The sequence below is a fragment of the Limanda limanda genome, chromosome 17, assembly GCF_963576545.1.
Source record: "Limanda limanda chromosome 17, fLimLim1.1, whole genome shotgun sequence".
In the NCBI taxonomy this organism is placed as follows: domain Eukaryota; kingdom Metazoa; phylum Chordata; class Actinopteri; order Pleuronectiformes; family Pleuronectidae; genus Limanda; species Limanda limanda.
Window position 1 is genome coordinate 14,139,694 of NC_083652.1, and position 16,239 is coordinate 14,155,932.

Genomic DNA, 16,239 nt, shown 5'->3' on the forward strand with positions numbered 1-16,239 from the left:
TTACTTAAAGTAAGTAAGCACTGGCTTTTTAATATACTTGAAAGTATTCAAAATAAAAGTAACCTGTCCCACCTTTGAAACAGTCTACTACACTGCCCACTGTATATCTAGTTTAATACAAGAATTATACAAACTCCGTCATATTGCTGCTGACGATAACAGATTGTCTTTTTATTAAATGTTTAAACTAGTATTGATTTCTCCCAATGTCACCAGCTCCTGGATGTTTACTCTCTTAAAGTTGTAGCCCTAAGAATTGGCATTTTTGTCTGTCTGCCCCCAATTAGCTTCAGTACTTTAATGTGAGAGCGTAAAACACTTTTAGACTTTTTTTTAATTCTCCCACGATCAATGAATTCCTCTTGTGTCGGGCCCTCATCAATAATATCTTTGTTTGAAAGAGCGTCACTTGAAAGCTTCACTGGAGGAGCATTGCAGACATTATCCATGAAGTTGCTTCTTCATGGATGATGAAGCCTCCTAAAAGCACTTGAATGCAACTTATTGAGTATGGACGTGCAAATATGAGGCTGCGTTGAAATTGAAGTAACTATATTACTCACTAACATGATGTGCTCTAAAAACTATAAATCAGTAGCGCACGGTGGGTGAAAGCACTGGTACCGTCCGCAGATGGCTGGGAGAGAGCTGGGTGGACAGGGATAATAGTTGGAGGGATTTGGTTCTTTAGCAGCACTGGGTTTAGCTGCATGGCTGCAGTATTAGCTGCTGGAACAATGGACTCTCTCACCAGCCTGTTTACAGGGCACACTAAATCCACATAAGCAGTGAAACGGCTTGCAGGACACCAGGCGAGGCTCGTAAACACACACTTTCCCCTCATAAACAGAAACATGCAGTTTTTAACCTGCATATCAGGTTTTAGTCAGTTGATCTGTCTGGAGTCTGGAAGTGAACGTGATGTTAAACCAATTATCTAATTGTTCTAACCCGTCCCTCTATTACTACTTCTGTTTAATTCCCTCATGTGTTTTTATGTGTTTGTGTGTTCAACTATTTCAACACTCCACAGGCGGCAGGGACATCAGACGCACACAAACCAGCACACACAAATTAGTTTATCCCTCATGTACAGCTGTTAGTGAGATCATGGGTGTGTACTGTATATGTGCACATGTACGTGTGTTTGAAAGTGTGTGGTGAGGAGCCCCTGAGCAGCTGAGTGTGTTCACGGCTACTTAGATAATTTTGTTCATAGAGACAAACTTGGTCTGGGATCACAGACACAAACATAAACACAGACACAAACACAGACACAGACACAGACACACAGACACATAGGCACACAGACACACAGACACACACACACACACACACACACACACACACACACACACACACACACACACACACACACACACACACACACACACACACACACACACACACACACACACACACACACAAGCACACAGCAAAATATGGTAAAACTCAAACATTAACTCTCTTTTGGTGCTGATGCTACGTGTTAGTGTGTGTGTGTAAGAAGTACAAGTACACATTTCACAATACAGAGCAGAAAAAATTATTTCATCATGAAATATCTCTGCAGTTGTATTGAACACATTTAAACATTAGTATTATTGAGTTTTCCGTTTAATTGCATCAGATTTCCCCCTTTTTATGTATTGAATTAACATTGAAGACAGATACACAAACAGAAAGGGACTAAATAACATTTGAAAGTGCCGGTGAATCAGATGTCTGTCCACTTGGCGAAAACTTTCTCAACTAGATCATCCTGTTTTCATCTCCCCTCTTCTTCCCCCCCACTCCCAGACCTACTCCGGCCTCTTCTGCGTGACCATCAACCCGTACAGATGGCTTCCCATCTACGGCGCTAAAGTGGCCCAGATGTACAAGGGGAAGAAACACAATGAAGTGCCTCCTCACCTCTTCTCCGTCTCGGACAACGCTTACCACGACATGATGATGGGTGAGGAGAGGCCGAGGGGTTTGAGGTCTAGACTAAAGTAGGAATCTGTCAATCAACCTTAGGTCATTGATGGGTGAGGGGTTATAAAGTTGGCAAAGAGGAGTGGTAAACATACAAGTGGTATGTGGTGATTTGGGATGACCCCCCTCGAGATGAGCTGCCTGCATGTAATTGCACAGTTCCACGTGGAGAGAGGGAGTGGGGCAGTAGCTGGAGGTGTGTGATTAGTGCGGCGTGTGATGATTTGTTCAGGGAGTAGGAAAATACTTTGAGGCCATTATGTGGTACCAGGGGAGGGCTGTCAGCTGTCTGTGTTCTTGCTAATGCTGACAGGGAACATCAGCAGTGCTCTGATCTGCTCTCAGGGAAATCAGCAGTAATTATTCCCGTCTGGCTCACACTGTCTTTCTGTCTCTCTCCTCTCCTGCCTCCCCCGTCAACGTCCCGCCATCGCAGAGCATGAGAACCAGTCTATGCTGATCACGTGAGGACAACGTGCTGTTTTTTACACTCCTCCACAAATGTTGTGCATCATATAATTGTGCATGTAAGTGACTCCTGTCTGGCGTCTGTCCTCCAGTGGAGAATCTGGTGCCGGCAAGACTGAGAACACCAAGAAGGTCATCCAGTACTTTGCCAATGTTGGAGCCTCCGGGATCAAGCCTCAGACTCCAAGGCAAGTGTGTCTGTGTGTGAGCGGAGGATGCAGACATGAGTTCAGATGGTGCTTTCTGATATGAATCATAACTCCTCTCCTCCTCTCCTCCTCTCCTCCTCTCCTCCTCTCCTCCTCTCCTCCTCTCCTCCTCTCCTCTTCTCCTCTCTTCTCCTCCTCTCCTCTCCTCTTCTCCTCTCCTCCTCTCCTCCTCCTCTCCTCCACTCCTCCTCTCCTCCTCTCCTCCTCTCCTCCTCTCCTCCTCCCCTCCTCTCCTCCTCTCCTCCCCCTCCTCTCCTCTCTTCTGCTCTCAGGGCTCTTTGGAGGACCAGATCATTCAGGCTAACCCGGTGCTGGAGGCATTTGGCAACGCAAAGACCATCCGTAACAACAACTCCTCACACTTTGTAAGGACACACACACACACACACACACACACACACACACACACACACACACACACACACACACACACACACACACACACACACACACACACACACACACACACACACACACACACACACACACACACACACACACACACACTAGTATCCTCACATCCACAGTAATCAGATTCATGGCTCTGTCTTGGTTTCAGGGAAAGTTCATTCGTATCCACTTTTGGTCGACAGCTAAGCTGGCTGGTGCCGATATCCAGACTTGTGAGTGGCTTTACTCTTTTATTACTTTGGATCAAGCTTCACCAGCATCAATGCACGTTGATGAAATACCAACTGTTGTTTTACTTTAGCTGTACCATGAAAAATAAGTGAATTCTTATTAACTGTGTTTATCTTTTTTCTTTTCCTGTGTGTCTGTTCGTGTGTGAATCAGATCTGGAGGAGAAATCTAGAGTGATTTGATTTCCCAGCAGGCCACTGAGAGAGGATACCACATCTTCTACCAGCTCCTTTCTGGAAAGAAGCCTGAACTCATCGGTGAGAGACACGAAGCTGCTCTGTCTCTACCTTTTAATTGAACTAAAGATAAGACAAACATGTAATCTGTTGTCAATTTCGTTTGGTTAATTAAAACTACAAGTACTATTTTAATGAAAGGAAACAAACTTTCTTTATATCATGTGTGAAATGACCAAGCATGAATATGAATAACAGAACGAGCTCAATATCGACAGAGCTGTTTTATATATTTAAATTTAAATACAATAATATAAGCAATCATGTGAACAATATTTTGAGCATATAATTAAGTGAAATATTATAATTTTCATGTTCGATAAGTTGAGAAACAGGCAAAATGTGTAATAAATGAAATTTGTGGTTAATAATGACAAGGATCCATTTCACAGATTGGCTTTCAAGGTGACACATGATTATTTTCTTTATTATTATGTTAATGATGTGTCTTCCAGAGGCTCTGCTGCTGAGCCCGGACCCCAGACAGTATGTGTGGGTGTGTCAGGGCGTCACTGTGGTGGACAACATGGACGAGGGAGAGGAGCTGCTGCTCACTGATGTGAGTCCACACGTGTTCGCTCTCATGCGTCGATTCAAAGCCTCTTTGTGTGGCTGAATCACTTAATCAATTATGAATCTGGTCATGTAAATTCAGGAGCTTGTTAATAATGATGTTTGCCACTGACAACCTCTCCTCTGTCCTCACTCTGTCTGTGGTTGGAGGCGTTTGATGTCCTGGGCTTCACTCCTGAGGAGAAGAGGAGCGTGTACAAGCTGACTGGAGGCATCATGCACTTCGGCAACATGAAGTTCAAACAGAATCCCAGAGAGGAACAGGCTGATGTGGATTCCACTGAGGGTATACCCCCCCCCCCCCCCCAACCTTTCTATCAACATGCCTCTCTATCATCAGACTACCTCACTCCACCCTGTCCATCTGACCTAGTTGTCTTCTTCCTCTTTCATTCTTTTTTGACATTTCTCTCAAAGCCTCCTCTTTCATTTTGACGTCTCAGCTGAAACGTTTCAAACTCTACATATTGTTTCTTCCTTCCATAAATCCTGGTCTTATTTATGTGCAATACTTTCTGCCGTAAAAGACGCTGTTAAAATATTTAATTAAATCCTCGTCCCCTCTCGTGATCCTTTCCCGAGGTGGCCTAGTTGCTCACCTCATGGCCATCAACTCTGGGGAGCTGCAGAAGGGCATAACGCGTCCCAGGGTGAAGGTCGGCCATGAGTTTCTGACCAAAGGTATTTCACAAAAACTTTGTTAAGATGATTAAAGAAAAATCTTTGAAACATTTAACTCATTCCCAGTCTATATGAACTCAGGTCAGAACCAGGACCAGTGTGTGTACTCCATCGCCTGTTTCTATGCTCTGTAATAGATACATTTACCATCTGTTTAATCTGAAAATATGAGCTCCACCTCGACCAACTGATGAATAATATTGGCTCATTAATTAACACACACTGACAGAGGTCATTTTACACATGCATTTTATTCCTAATGCTTATGAACCTCTACTCAAGTATTTAGTTTAGATGCAGTATCTTTATTTTTAACTTTTTATGTATTTTTCTTGTATATTGTGCTACTTTTACTAGAGTCAATCATCACCCCCTAGTGGTCGCTACTGTAAAGTTACATGTTATGGTCAAATGAAACCTAACAAGGGTTTATAATACAAATATACAGTTATTATATATCTAAGACACAACAAAAATATAATTATTTCTTATCAAACAAACATAACAACTAAATAAATACATATATTTTAATGTATGTATAGATATTAGGAACAACTTCACTTGTTACTGTCAGTATTATATCAACATATATACTTATTTGTACCAATCATTAGGCTAATTGCTTACAGTGTTGTTTCCTATATTAAGATACAGTATATGGTCAATATATTATAAATATATATTAAGTAAATAATTGAGAAAATCTTAGAAAATCCCAAGCGAAATCACTTTGTGTACATTTTCCTCTCTGCTGCTAATTGTCTATCATCTTCTACGAAGTGTTTGTGTTGTCACCATGGAGGCCACTCAGAAAGCAAAAGTACCGTGTTATTTGGAAAATCTTGTTTGATGAACTCTACCAAGAAAACACAACATGGATAAATGTAAACTTTTTGTGTCTTCTCTGTGTATCTTTGTGTTTGCATGTATAGATGAACTCTGAGGCCCACGCTCATAAGCTGGAGGACAACCTGGCAGAGGCAAACGCTCGCCTGGCTGAGATGGAGCGAACTCACACTGAGCTCAACACCGCCAAGATCCATCTGACTGGTGAGAACACGCCGCCACAAACACAAGCACATTCTGTTTTTCTCCAGTTTTCTATTTATTTGTGTATTCTTGTTATGTGTGTGTGTGTGTGTGTGTGTGTGTGTGTGTGTGTGTGTGTGTGTGTGGATTGGAAAATAATGATCTGAGTCGGGAGTTGGAAGACGTGCAGACTCAGAGTAAACTGATGCAGTCGACCAGGCTGAAGAGATGCAGCGCCTCGTGTCCAAGCTCAATGCTGACGTCATCTCCTGGAGGAGCAAGTACGAGACGGACGCCATCCACCGCACCGAGGAGCTGGAGGAGACCAAGAAGGTCAAATAAAGCTTGAAAAAAATAAAACTCTGAGACAATGTGTTTTATATATCAGTCTGATATCTACCAGTGAGTGAAACTACGTAACTAGTGTTGATACTTTTTAATTTAATGCCACTCTGGACTCTCGCTCTTTCCTCCCACTCGCTCTCCTCCAGGCGCAAACTGGCCGTGCGTCTCCAGGAGGCCGAGGCGGCAGCGGAGGCGGCACAAGCCAGAGCCACCAGCCTGGAGAAGGTCAAGCAGAGGCTGCTTGGGGGGGTGGAGGACCTCACCATAGACCTGGAGAAGGTACACACACACACACACACACACACACACACACACACACACACACACACACACACACACACACACACACACACACACACACACGAAGAGATCCACTCATGCCTTAAGTTTTTTTCTATCTTCAGAAACTTTTTGGGAAATATACCTAACTAATACTAGTAATCCTTATTTCTCACAGGTTTTCTAAGTGAACAGATTTACTTACTTCAAGCTCCCTGGATTGTGCTGAAGCTTTAATGTTCATTTGGATAAAAGTGTCTGCTGAATGAGTAAATGTACTATAATATAATCTAATGTGCATATAAGAACTAGTCCAACTTGAACTAGTCCAACGCAGCAGCAGCCGCTCTGGATAAGAAGCAGCGTGTCTTCGACAAGCTGGCGGCCGAGTGGAGCCAGAAGAACGAGGAGCTGCAACTGGAACTGGACAGCAGCCAGAAGGAGAGTCGCTCCTACATGACGGAGGTCTACAAGCTGAAGACGGCCTACGAGGAGAGCCAGGATCTGATAGACAACGTCCACAAGGAGAACAAGATCCTCTCAGGTGCCTTCTAACTGCTGCAGATCCTGTGGTACAGCAGATTATTACGGGAGGTGTGAGAAATGCAATAGAATCTGAGACAAATGTATATTTTTTTGACTATGTCCTCTCAGAGGAGATCAAGGAGCTGGTCGACCAGCTTGGCGAAGGAGGCCGCAGCGTCCACGAGCTGCAGAAAGCCAAGAAGAAACTGGAGGTGGAGAGGGAGGAGATGCAGCTGGCTATGGAGGAAGCAGAAGCTTCATTAGAGGTGCAAGAAGCTCTCACGGCCAAGAAACAAACATGTCTTGTATAGTGTGACTGAGTGTAGATTTTGGGCTGACTTCAGGCTGGTCAAAACCCTCAAGAAGCTGCAGCAGCAGATCAAAGTGGGTGTTCCTGCAGATACATGAGGACCCCGGCACCATGAGGAGCTGCGGGATAATTACAGCCTCCAGGAGCGGCGTCTGTGTCTCTTTCAGGGGGAGATGGAGGAGCTGAGAGGAGGCCTGGAGGCAAGCTAATAGAGCAGGAGCTGGTGGACACCACAGAGAGGTTCAGTGAGATCAACATGAGGGTAAGTGGCTGCACAGGACGACTACAGACAAAACGACAGTGTTTTAATACCATTTTCCATTTTGAATTACTGTAAGTAATGTGTTTATTTGGATCCCTCCTTTGACTTCCTGTTGCTGTCATCTTCTCTTGTAAGAAAAGAGGTCAAATATTTTTTTCTCACACTAATTATATGTGTAGCCAGGTTATTTTCAGCTTTAATAGTAAGTCACTCATTCCCCTTTTTGTGCTCAGGGTCTTTCCTGTGGTTCACTTGAATATAATCATGTCTATATTTTTTAAATAAGATCAAAATCTAAAAGTAGCAGGGTGAGTTTACACCTAGTTTAAGAAATGATATGTGGTTGTTGTCAGAGCTTTTCTTAGTGAATCTAAAACACCAGTGTAAGAAGAAGAAAAGGCATCTATCTCATACATCAAGATGGAATTTATTTATACTCATTTTAGTTTCAGATGAACGTTTCACATTTTTATACAAAATCATTAGAAAATGCCTTACACTCTCCGAAATCCCACGGCTAATCCTCGCTTACTAGATTCAGATGGTGGGGGGTGGGGGGGGTCATGCAGCATCCTGGGCCAGCTGACCGAGCTCAGCCTGAGGTCCCGTTCAATCCAAACTATAATCCACAGTTCACTCGATTCGCCGCACGCCCGCTATCTTTCCCCTGACAACATGGTACAGTGATATCTGGCCACATCTAGTTATGTACAGAGTATAGATACTGCAGGTGAGGAGGAGGAGGAAGAGGAAGAAGAGGAGACTGTCACCGATCTGCTGACTGATCTCCACCCAAATATCTCTGATGTATGGACACAGTAGCACACCAACACCACCATGCATGTTTTCATACACATGACAAATCATTGGTTAAGTAGATATATATTTTTTTAAGTTCATTAATACCAATGTTTGAAATCAACCAATGAGTGCAGGCCTCAGGAGGGAGGGGCAGGCAGGAAGGTCTACCGAGCCTCTGGTTGGATGAGGAAGGAGCGAGCGGGGAGCAGGTGGAGGCTAATCACTCACTGCTGCTGATATACATGCCCGGCAAACACACACACACAAATAAGATCTCAACACAAGCGCACTAACACACTCTCACTCACAAACACCTCTGCCTCACGCACCCAAGCCTCCACGTTAATCTTTCAAAAGTGAACTCGACTGTGTGTGAGAGAGGAAGAGGTTAGAAAAGATAGTACACACCCTCGATTAAGATCCAACAAAATGAAAATAGATTTTTATTGAGCCAATGAGAAAAGAGATCTCCCTCTCGGACAGAGCGCGCCCGGACACGGGGGGGGGGGGGGCAGAGAGGCACTTACACAATCGCTTTCATTTCACACAGCGCTCGTGTCCGCGCCCGCGTCTTCTCCAGGAGACACGGCTACATCGTTTTGATCAAATGTCCAATACGCACACACACACACAGACACTCGTTTTCACATCGGAGCGTGTTTTTAGCGGTTGGCACGTGTTCATGCAAAAAGCGTCAGTTTCGGCCCGCGCAGGCGAAACTGAGGGAGGGGGGGGGGGGCAGAGGAAAGGTGGGGAAGGAGGGAAGAAAACGATAAGACTTGATATGAAGAAACAAACGTACAGATGGACTGACGGACAGGCTCTTGAACGCTTTGAGCGTTTTAAAAACATCCCCCCCCCCCATTCCCCTCCCTCCTCTTTGATTCTGCCCCCCGCCCCCCTTGTGTCACATGTTTGTAGCAGCACCAGAGGAGCCCTCTGATTGGTGGGTACAGCCTTCTCCGTTAAGTCAGTCAGTCAGTTTCAAGGATGAGCGGCGGCTGCTCGTTCTCCTCATCGAGGCGCAAGTCGTTGAGGTCATCATCTAGGCCCGCCCCTCCCACGGCGCCCTGCTCTTCACAGTAACCTAGGACACAAAAGGTCAAAGGTCATGTAAACACAACTAAACTCAACAGTGCAGTTACATAGTTCACTGCAGCGAGAATCCAAGAGAATATTAGAAAACTTTTAAATTAAACGCATCATTAGAAAGTCTATTGATGGTGACACTTACCTTTAGTGACAGCAGTACTGTAAGTTTGGGCCACAAGTGGGCGATCATGTGACCCTTGATCGAGGATCTCATTGGATGGTTCAGTACTGCCATCTAACCTGAGGTGGACAGAGAGCACAGATTCAGTCGGGGTCGGGGGATTTCAACTGGATTGGCAATAACAATGTGAACAGTAGGGCTGCAACTAACGACTATTCTGATAGTCGATTAGTCACCGATTATTGAAACGATTAATCGACTAATCGGATTATGAATGACACAAATTCTCAATTGCTATTATTTAGCAAGCATCTTTTAAATTTAGCTTGAGGTTGTTCGAGGCATGTGATGACTGAAAAGAAAGACAATAAAGATCGATACTTCATTTAAAAAAAATGTCTTTTAATAAACTTTGCTGCATATAAGGTTACTGTTCACACAAAAGCAAAGAAAAATCAAGTTTTTGTCCATTTAAAACCAAGGACAGGCAAAGTGCTAATACATTTTTTTTATTTAATTCAAGTTTCCCTTTAAACTGTGAACCAAAAACAGGCCAAGTGCTGATACTCAAAATAAATTAAAAATCAAGTATCCATTTTTCGTGTTAACAAAAAGGACAGGGAAAATAACAATAATAAAAAATTCAACAAACAAAACTACAGTCTTCTTCAGACTAAATAATTGTGATTAAAAAAGGACGTTTGTCAGGCAATAGGATAACATTTAGCTTTTAAACTCGTTAAAAAAAAAATGTTTAAACCATATTTTTGTAATGGATTCTAGAATCCTGCGCGCAGGTATAAACGTGTATATATAACATCTGACCGAGGCGAGTCCGCATCGTCTCCGTTATGATGTCACACGTGCCTCCTCCTATAAATGCGCGTGTCCTGCTTCCATGGAGAGCAGGTCCGCCGCACAGATATTTTCGGGCTGTTCAGAGTGAAGTTCTCCCGAACCTTTTACTTTCTGGTTCGCGAGGCAGCGGACACCGCCATTGGTCCATGTATTGTCGCTATTGCACATGCGCAACTTTCAGAGATAGGAAGGGAGCGAGATGGCTCACTCCTCAGCTACTTCTATCAGCACCTCTGGTAAAACAACGTTTAGTTCCGCTGCGCGGCACGAGAAACACGCGCTATGGCGTCACCAACGATTCAGACACGAGTAAATTCGTCGCCGACTATTTTTGTCATTGATTTTTGTCGACAACGTCGACTTATCGTTGCACCCCTAGTGAACAGTGAAACATGTGCAGGTAAAATCATTAGCATTAGTGATGCAGTGTAAAAAACATCCAGCTGCAGCTTCTCACTTAGCATGGCTGACACCGGTTCAAATCCCAAACACCCAAGTGGTTCGTCGTATCAGCTGTAACTGATTCACTCGATGAAACTCGGTCGTTATCAGTTTCCCTTCCCTGCACACAGCTGTCGAGTCGCTGTGTAACGTGACTGCACCAAGTGTCCTTATACATGTTATTCTCTAGAGCAGCTTTTAGACATGCACCAAACTCCAGACGCTTCCCTGACATTTTCTCAGAGAAGCTGCATGTGAGAATTCAAAGGTCCGAGTCAGTTGCTCCGGACATTTTCCAGACATTTTACTTTCACTGTATCAACTGTGTGTGTGTGTGTGTGTGTGAGACAGTTACCTGTGCTGCTTCATGAGTGTACATTCTCCTCCCTCTTGTGGATCCAAGTTGTACAGGTACAGATAACCATCAGCTGCTGCAACCAACAACCGGGGAATCTTCTGAATCCTGATTTCAAACAATAAAATACGATTGTTCACAAACATCGCACATCAAAATAAGTAATATAATATTCACTATTCAGCTACATTTTATCCAAATCAGCGTTACATTACCTCTATTGCCAATTGGAAGCAAAAATTAATAAAAATATATACAAAGGCACCACACAGACTGGCTCTTACACAGCTAAGGCGCAGATGTTCTTGTGTCCACAGAAGGGCAGACGCACGGTGGCGAACGCTCGCCCCTGGGTGAACATCTCTGTGACCTGGGAAGGCAGGTAGGTGGTGGACGCCATCAGGACCTTGCCCAGATACCCTCCCCAAGTGGTGGGCTCCTCCGCAGGCCTACACACACACACACAGAATATGAGAACCACTGTGTAACATGACATGAGGTAAACAGGAAGGAAAACCCTGCCCAGGTCCTCAGAAGTTTTAAAATCAGCCGTAAAAAGACTGAGTCAGAGAGATACATACACATACTTCTCCTTCTGTGTTTCTAATTTGAAGATGTGGACCGTCTCTGTGTTGCTGGAGGCCGACAGGTACAGGCCTTCCATACTGAACGCCAACGAACAGATGCTCACACACCTAAGAAGACAGACATGTTAACATTCAGGGAGGCAGGTGAACACACAGAATCATCCCAGTAAAAAAACACTTTGATTTCTGAAAAACTGTAACAACAAAGTAATTAAATATGTTCAACCTCTTGACTCCTCGCCGAAACTCAAAGAGCTTCTGTCCCTCTGGGATTGAGAAGACGCGAATCACCGTCCCCTGGGGGGAAGTGAAAGAAGAGGATGACAACACTCGAGAAGGAAGCAACAACAAGGAAGTATGTGTGCTCCGGTAGGAAAACTGAAATTAGGCCCACAGATATCACACAGGCAGAGATAACGGGACCTTACCTTCTCTGAGGCTGTGGCCAGCTTGGTTCCACTGGCATCGAAAGCCAGAGCAGCTAACGGGCTGTCGTGGGCTGGAATCATATTAGCCGCTCGCTGGAAAAACAACATCCCACTTTAGTTAGAGATATAGGAGACAGATAAAGGCTTTGACTCACAGATTAAAGACAGCAGAGTTTCGATCAACAAGCTCTTAAACTTGACTGTGTCTGTGTTCACCCACCAGGTTGACTGTGTCAAACACTTGAACCTCTCCTATCGTCGCACTGCCTGGGTACGCCAGGTAACAGTTATCATTGCTGATGGACAGGGCACACAATCCTGGAGAAAGGTGGAAACAAATAGAAAATCATAATCAAAAAGATCCAACGCGGCAGAAACATGTATCTGAACTGGACAATGTGTCAAACCGAAACTGAAATAATAACTTGAATATGTGGTTAAAATTTAATTGAACTAGAAACTGGTTCTGGCAGCATCGTTTCTCTTTTCTTTGTTCTGTGGGTGTTACATATAGAGCAGCATCACATTTCTGCCTTTAGGGCAGAAGCAGTCGAACAAATGATGAACAGGCCAAGAGAGCTAACTCAAAAATAAACTGAGGAAAACGAAAGAGAAACTCAAAGCCTGAGGAAAGACGGACACATCCCTGGTTACAGTATGAGCGCACAAACTGTACAGGGAAGAACCTCACATTATATACTACATGATGTGGTGTTGATAAATGTCCTCCCTCACCTGAAGGGTTGGGGGGAGTCTCTCTGATAGTGTGCAGCACTTTCATGTCTCGGATGTTGTGAATGTACAGGGACTCCTCCAGACACACGATCAGCCTCTGCAGAGGGAAGACAAAACAACAACATTGGGGTCTTTTTCCACTGGTCACACAACCCTCTAACATCGGGCGTTTGTCTGGAACCACAAAGACACAATACGTTATCGAGACAGACGGGTGTTTCCTCCCACCTGTCTGTTGAGTTTGACGGCCAGTATGGTGTTGGAATAGGAGTAGTTGCAGATCTCGGTTCCCTTCTTGAAGTGACAGACTTTGAGCTTCCTGGGGGCCTTGAGGCTGACGATGGCCACCAGGCTGCTAGAGAACAGACGCTCCACAATGCACACATCCTCTGTGTCTGCTGCACACAGACAACCACAGACACACACAGACAGACACACACACACACAATTAAATCATTTCCCAGCTGATATTGCTGAATGACAGAATCACATCATAGCGTAACTAAACATATTTGGGGGCCGTGAGCCACAGTTTTCCAAATTATTGACAAATTCCAAGTGTGGTTTGACTATAATCATTGTGTTAGTAACTTCATTAGTTAGTTATAGTTATTACAACATAACACAATAGGCCAGTTCAACACAGACGGGTGCATAGTGAGGACGCTGCAGAGCTCATATCATAATGTATGTGATGTGAATGGACTAATGAGGAGAACAGCTCATGTTAGAGTAGATAAAACAAATGCTGACAAACGTTATTAATATTCAAGAGCAATCCCCTAATGGTATAGAGACTGTGTTTCGTCTCGGCAGCATGCATTAAACATTATAACTTGAAAAAACAATGACTCTGCAGTAATATCCCGTTGTGGTGATGCGGTCATTGTATAAGTGTATTTTGTATTTACTGTACATTTGACTTACGACATTCATAAATCTGCTCCAGCTTGTCCACGGAGGACAGAGAGAAAAACTTGTATCCTGATTTGGTGCCAACAGCTAAGGACCTGTAGACAAAAGAGACAAGAGCAGTGATCAGTGACAGTTCACACACACAGACACACACACAGACACACACTGTCTACCCCAGTCCCACACGTGTCAGTGTGACCGGATGTCCCAGTGAGGACTCGGACAGTGACCACACAGCTGCAAGTGTTTTGCAATAGGCTCCAGGCCTCAGTGGTCCCCAGCAGCCACAGGACAGACACACCTGGGTGGGACATGTGTCTCTAACGGTCGCGTCTCAACCGCTGTCGCAGTTCATAAAATACACAAATGCAAATATGCAACAATTCCTCCAAAAGTCACATGACACCCCGCCTACATGTGTGTTGTGGCTAAAGTTAGCCTCGGACCTCACATCCCTCACGTTAGCTACAGAGCTAAGCTAGTGACGGGGGAATAGAGCCTGTGTGGACGTTGTGTTAGCTAGCTAGCTAGCTAGCATCAGGGGGCGTTAGCAGCCTTGTCTCCCGGGAGAAGCCCCTTCCTGACTCCCTGTCGCCCGGTCACACGCCCGGTCCTCCGCTAGCTGCCGGGGGCTAGCTGGACAACCAGGCCGTCGGACCCTCTCTGTCCCCGGCCCTGTCTTACGTGTTGTCCTGGTTGAAGTTGGCGAAGAGGAGCTGGCTCCCGCCAGCGTCCCCGCTGTGACTCGCCAGGTTCATGGCCTCGGCGCCGTCGACATACAAAGCTCCGGGGGAAACAGCAGCGGGTGTGACGGACCGCGATGGGGATCGAACGTGTGAAGCCTCACGGGTCCATCTTTCTCCTCTAGCCCCGGATTGTTGTTGTTGCCCACAGGACCTCACTGCGCATGCGCACGGGAGGCGGCGTGAAGAGCGTCTTAAAGAGACACGAGCCAGTTCCACGCGAGCTGTCAATCAAAAGCCGTCAGCTGTTAAACTGCTGTCGTTTCCATGGAAACAGAGAAACATCTGGAGTCAACCTTTGGAAACACTGTGCAGACACTGACCTCCTCCAACACGCACGGTCCCTGTGTGCAAACTGTGCAGGACATGAGTGTAGATGTCAATAAAGTATTAGATAAATGAAGAAATACAGAATTATAGAAATAAATAAATGTAGGCATATGTAAATAGTGACACCGAACCTTCATGTGTATTGTGTTGCATATGCGACAAAAAGTGCGAGAAGAGCAGCACGACAAAATTTGAGTAGAATGAGGAATAAAAATGATGATAAGAAGTATGGGGAATAATAGTATAATTGCATTCATAGCATTTCTGCACATATAATAAATAAATACATAAATAAATGTAGGAACACATGGATAAAAAATAAACGTAGAAATAAATTCTAAATCGTAGAAATACAGAAGTATAGAAGTAAATATATGTAAGATTACATAAATATTTAAATAATTAAGTAAATGTAGAAAACGATACATTTAGATATGAATGAATATGTATTAAACATTTACACGTATAAATGCATAGATAAAAAAATGTATTAATAGATTAATAATTTAATGAATAAGTTTGAAAGTACAGAAATAGCAAACTGCATTAATTTATCTATCTATTTCTCAATTAATTAATTATTTATTTGCTTTTCTGCTGTTCACATATGTGGTTTATAAATAAGTTTGAATGATTTATATAACAGCTGTTATTTCTTTAAGCATTGAATGTCACATGAGACACAATCTTCAGACCCAAATTCATTACTTTTCAAAACAAAAGCTTCAATTCAAATAGCATGGTAGCAACACAATTCAAGGAAAAAAGTCAAAAATTGCACCAAATCTGACTCTTCACTTCACGAGCCAAGTGTGAAGCTTACGAGAGTTTGTGAGAATTCAGTTTGTGAGATTTCTGAGTCATATACAGACAGACAGACAGAAAGCTGCTCTCGGAATTAGTAGAAACTTGTGAAAACCATTTTTTCACTTCAACAACTCTATTGCTCAAGGATCTCAGATCAATTCTCTTTGGGGGCGGCTCGTTCTTCTTTTCTACATGAGCTGTGTTTGAGAAAGAGCACAAGCGTGATACAGTAACAACTGTAACAACAGGATCTGAGGCTGGGGACGAGAAGGACACGCTGACTGATGTGATGCCTTTGACTGGAGAGTAATTTGGGCTGTGAGTCACAGATCTTGTCTGCGTGTGTTAGTTTCACTGCGGCGTCAGTTGTGGGTTTGAGCGTGTGACCGATACAAACGATTGAAACAACAGGAAGCTCGGCAGTTGGGAAGATTCTGAGTGAGACTGACTCTGCAGACAGCTGCCGCTCATCCTGTGTGCGGCTCTCACA

The 16,239-nt window shown here is 44.1% G+C and overlaps 1 protein-coding gene across 3 annotated transcripts; it reads right to left on the bottom strand.

Moving 5' to 3' along the window:
- Nucleotides 1–9,221: 9,221 nt before the first annotated feature.
- wipi2 (WD repeat domain, phosphoinositide interacting 2) lies at nt 9,222–14,765 on the bottom strand. Of its 3 annotated transcripts, none has more exons than XM_061089355.1 (12): nt 14,554–14,765; nt 13,882–13,964; nt 13,183–13,349; nt 12,955–13,051; nt 12,440–12,537; nt 12,220–12,312; nt 12,018–12,088; nt 11,786–11,899; nt 11,489–11,653; nt 11,205–11,312; nt 9,572–9,669; nt 9,222–9,424 (listed from the first exon to the last, which is right to left on the bottom strand). In XM_061089355.1, exons 1-12 carry the CDS (start codon nt 14,625–14,627, stop codon nt 9,312–9,314), a joined length of 1,281 nt encoding a protein of 426 aa, XP_060945338.1. In that variant the 5' UTR covers nt 14,628–14,765; the 3' UTR covers nt 9,222–9,311. The 3 variants fall into 3 exon arrangements, with proteins under 3 accessions (XP_060945338.1, XP_060945339.1, XP_060945337.1); XM_061089356.1 differs by having other exon boundaries at nt 11,792–11,899; nt 13,183–13,352; XM_061089354.1 differs by having other exon boundaries at nt 13,183–13,352.
- Nucleotides 14,766–16,239: the final 1,474 nt, after the last annotated feature.

What these genes read in the sequence shown, in the direction of transcription:
- wipi2 (XM_061089354.1), bottom strand. Translation starts at nt 14,627, where the DNA reads ATGAACCTGGCGAGTCACAGCGGGGACGCTGGCGGGAGCCAGCTCCTC. An exon ending in GGAGCAGATTTATGAATGTC is followed by an intron (nt 13,353 to 13,881) that starts GTAAGTCAAATG and finishes GTCTGTGTGCAG; the next exon opens with CAGACACAGAGGATGTGTGC. An exon ending in TGGCCACAGCCTCAGAGAAG is followed by an intron (nt 12,089 to 12,219) that starts GTAAGGTCCCGT and finishes ACTTCCCCCCAG; the next exon opens with GGGACGGTGATTCGCGTCTT.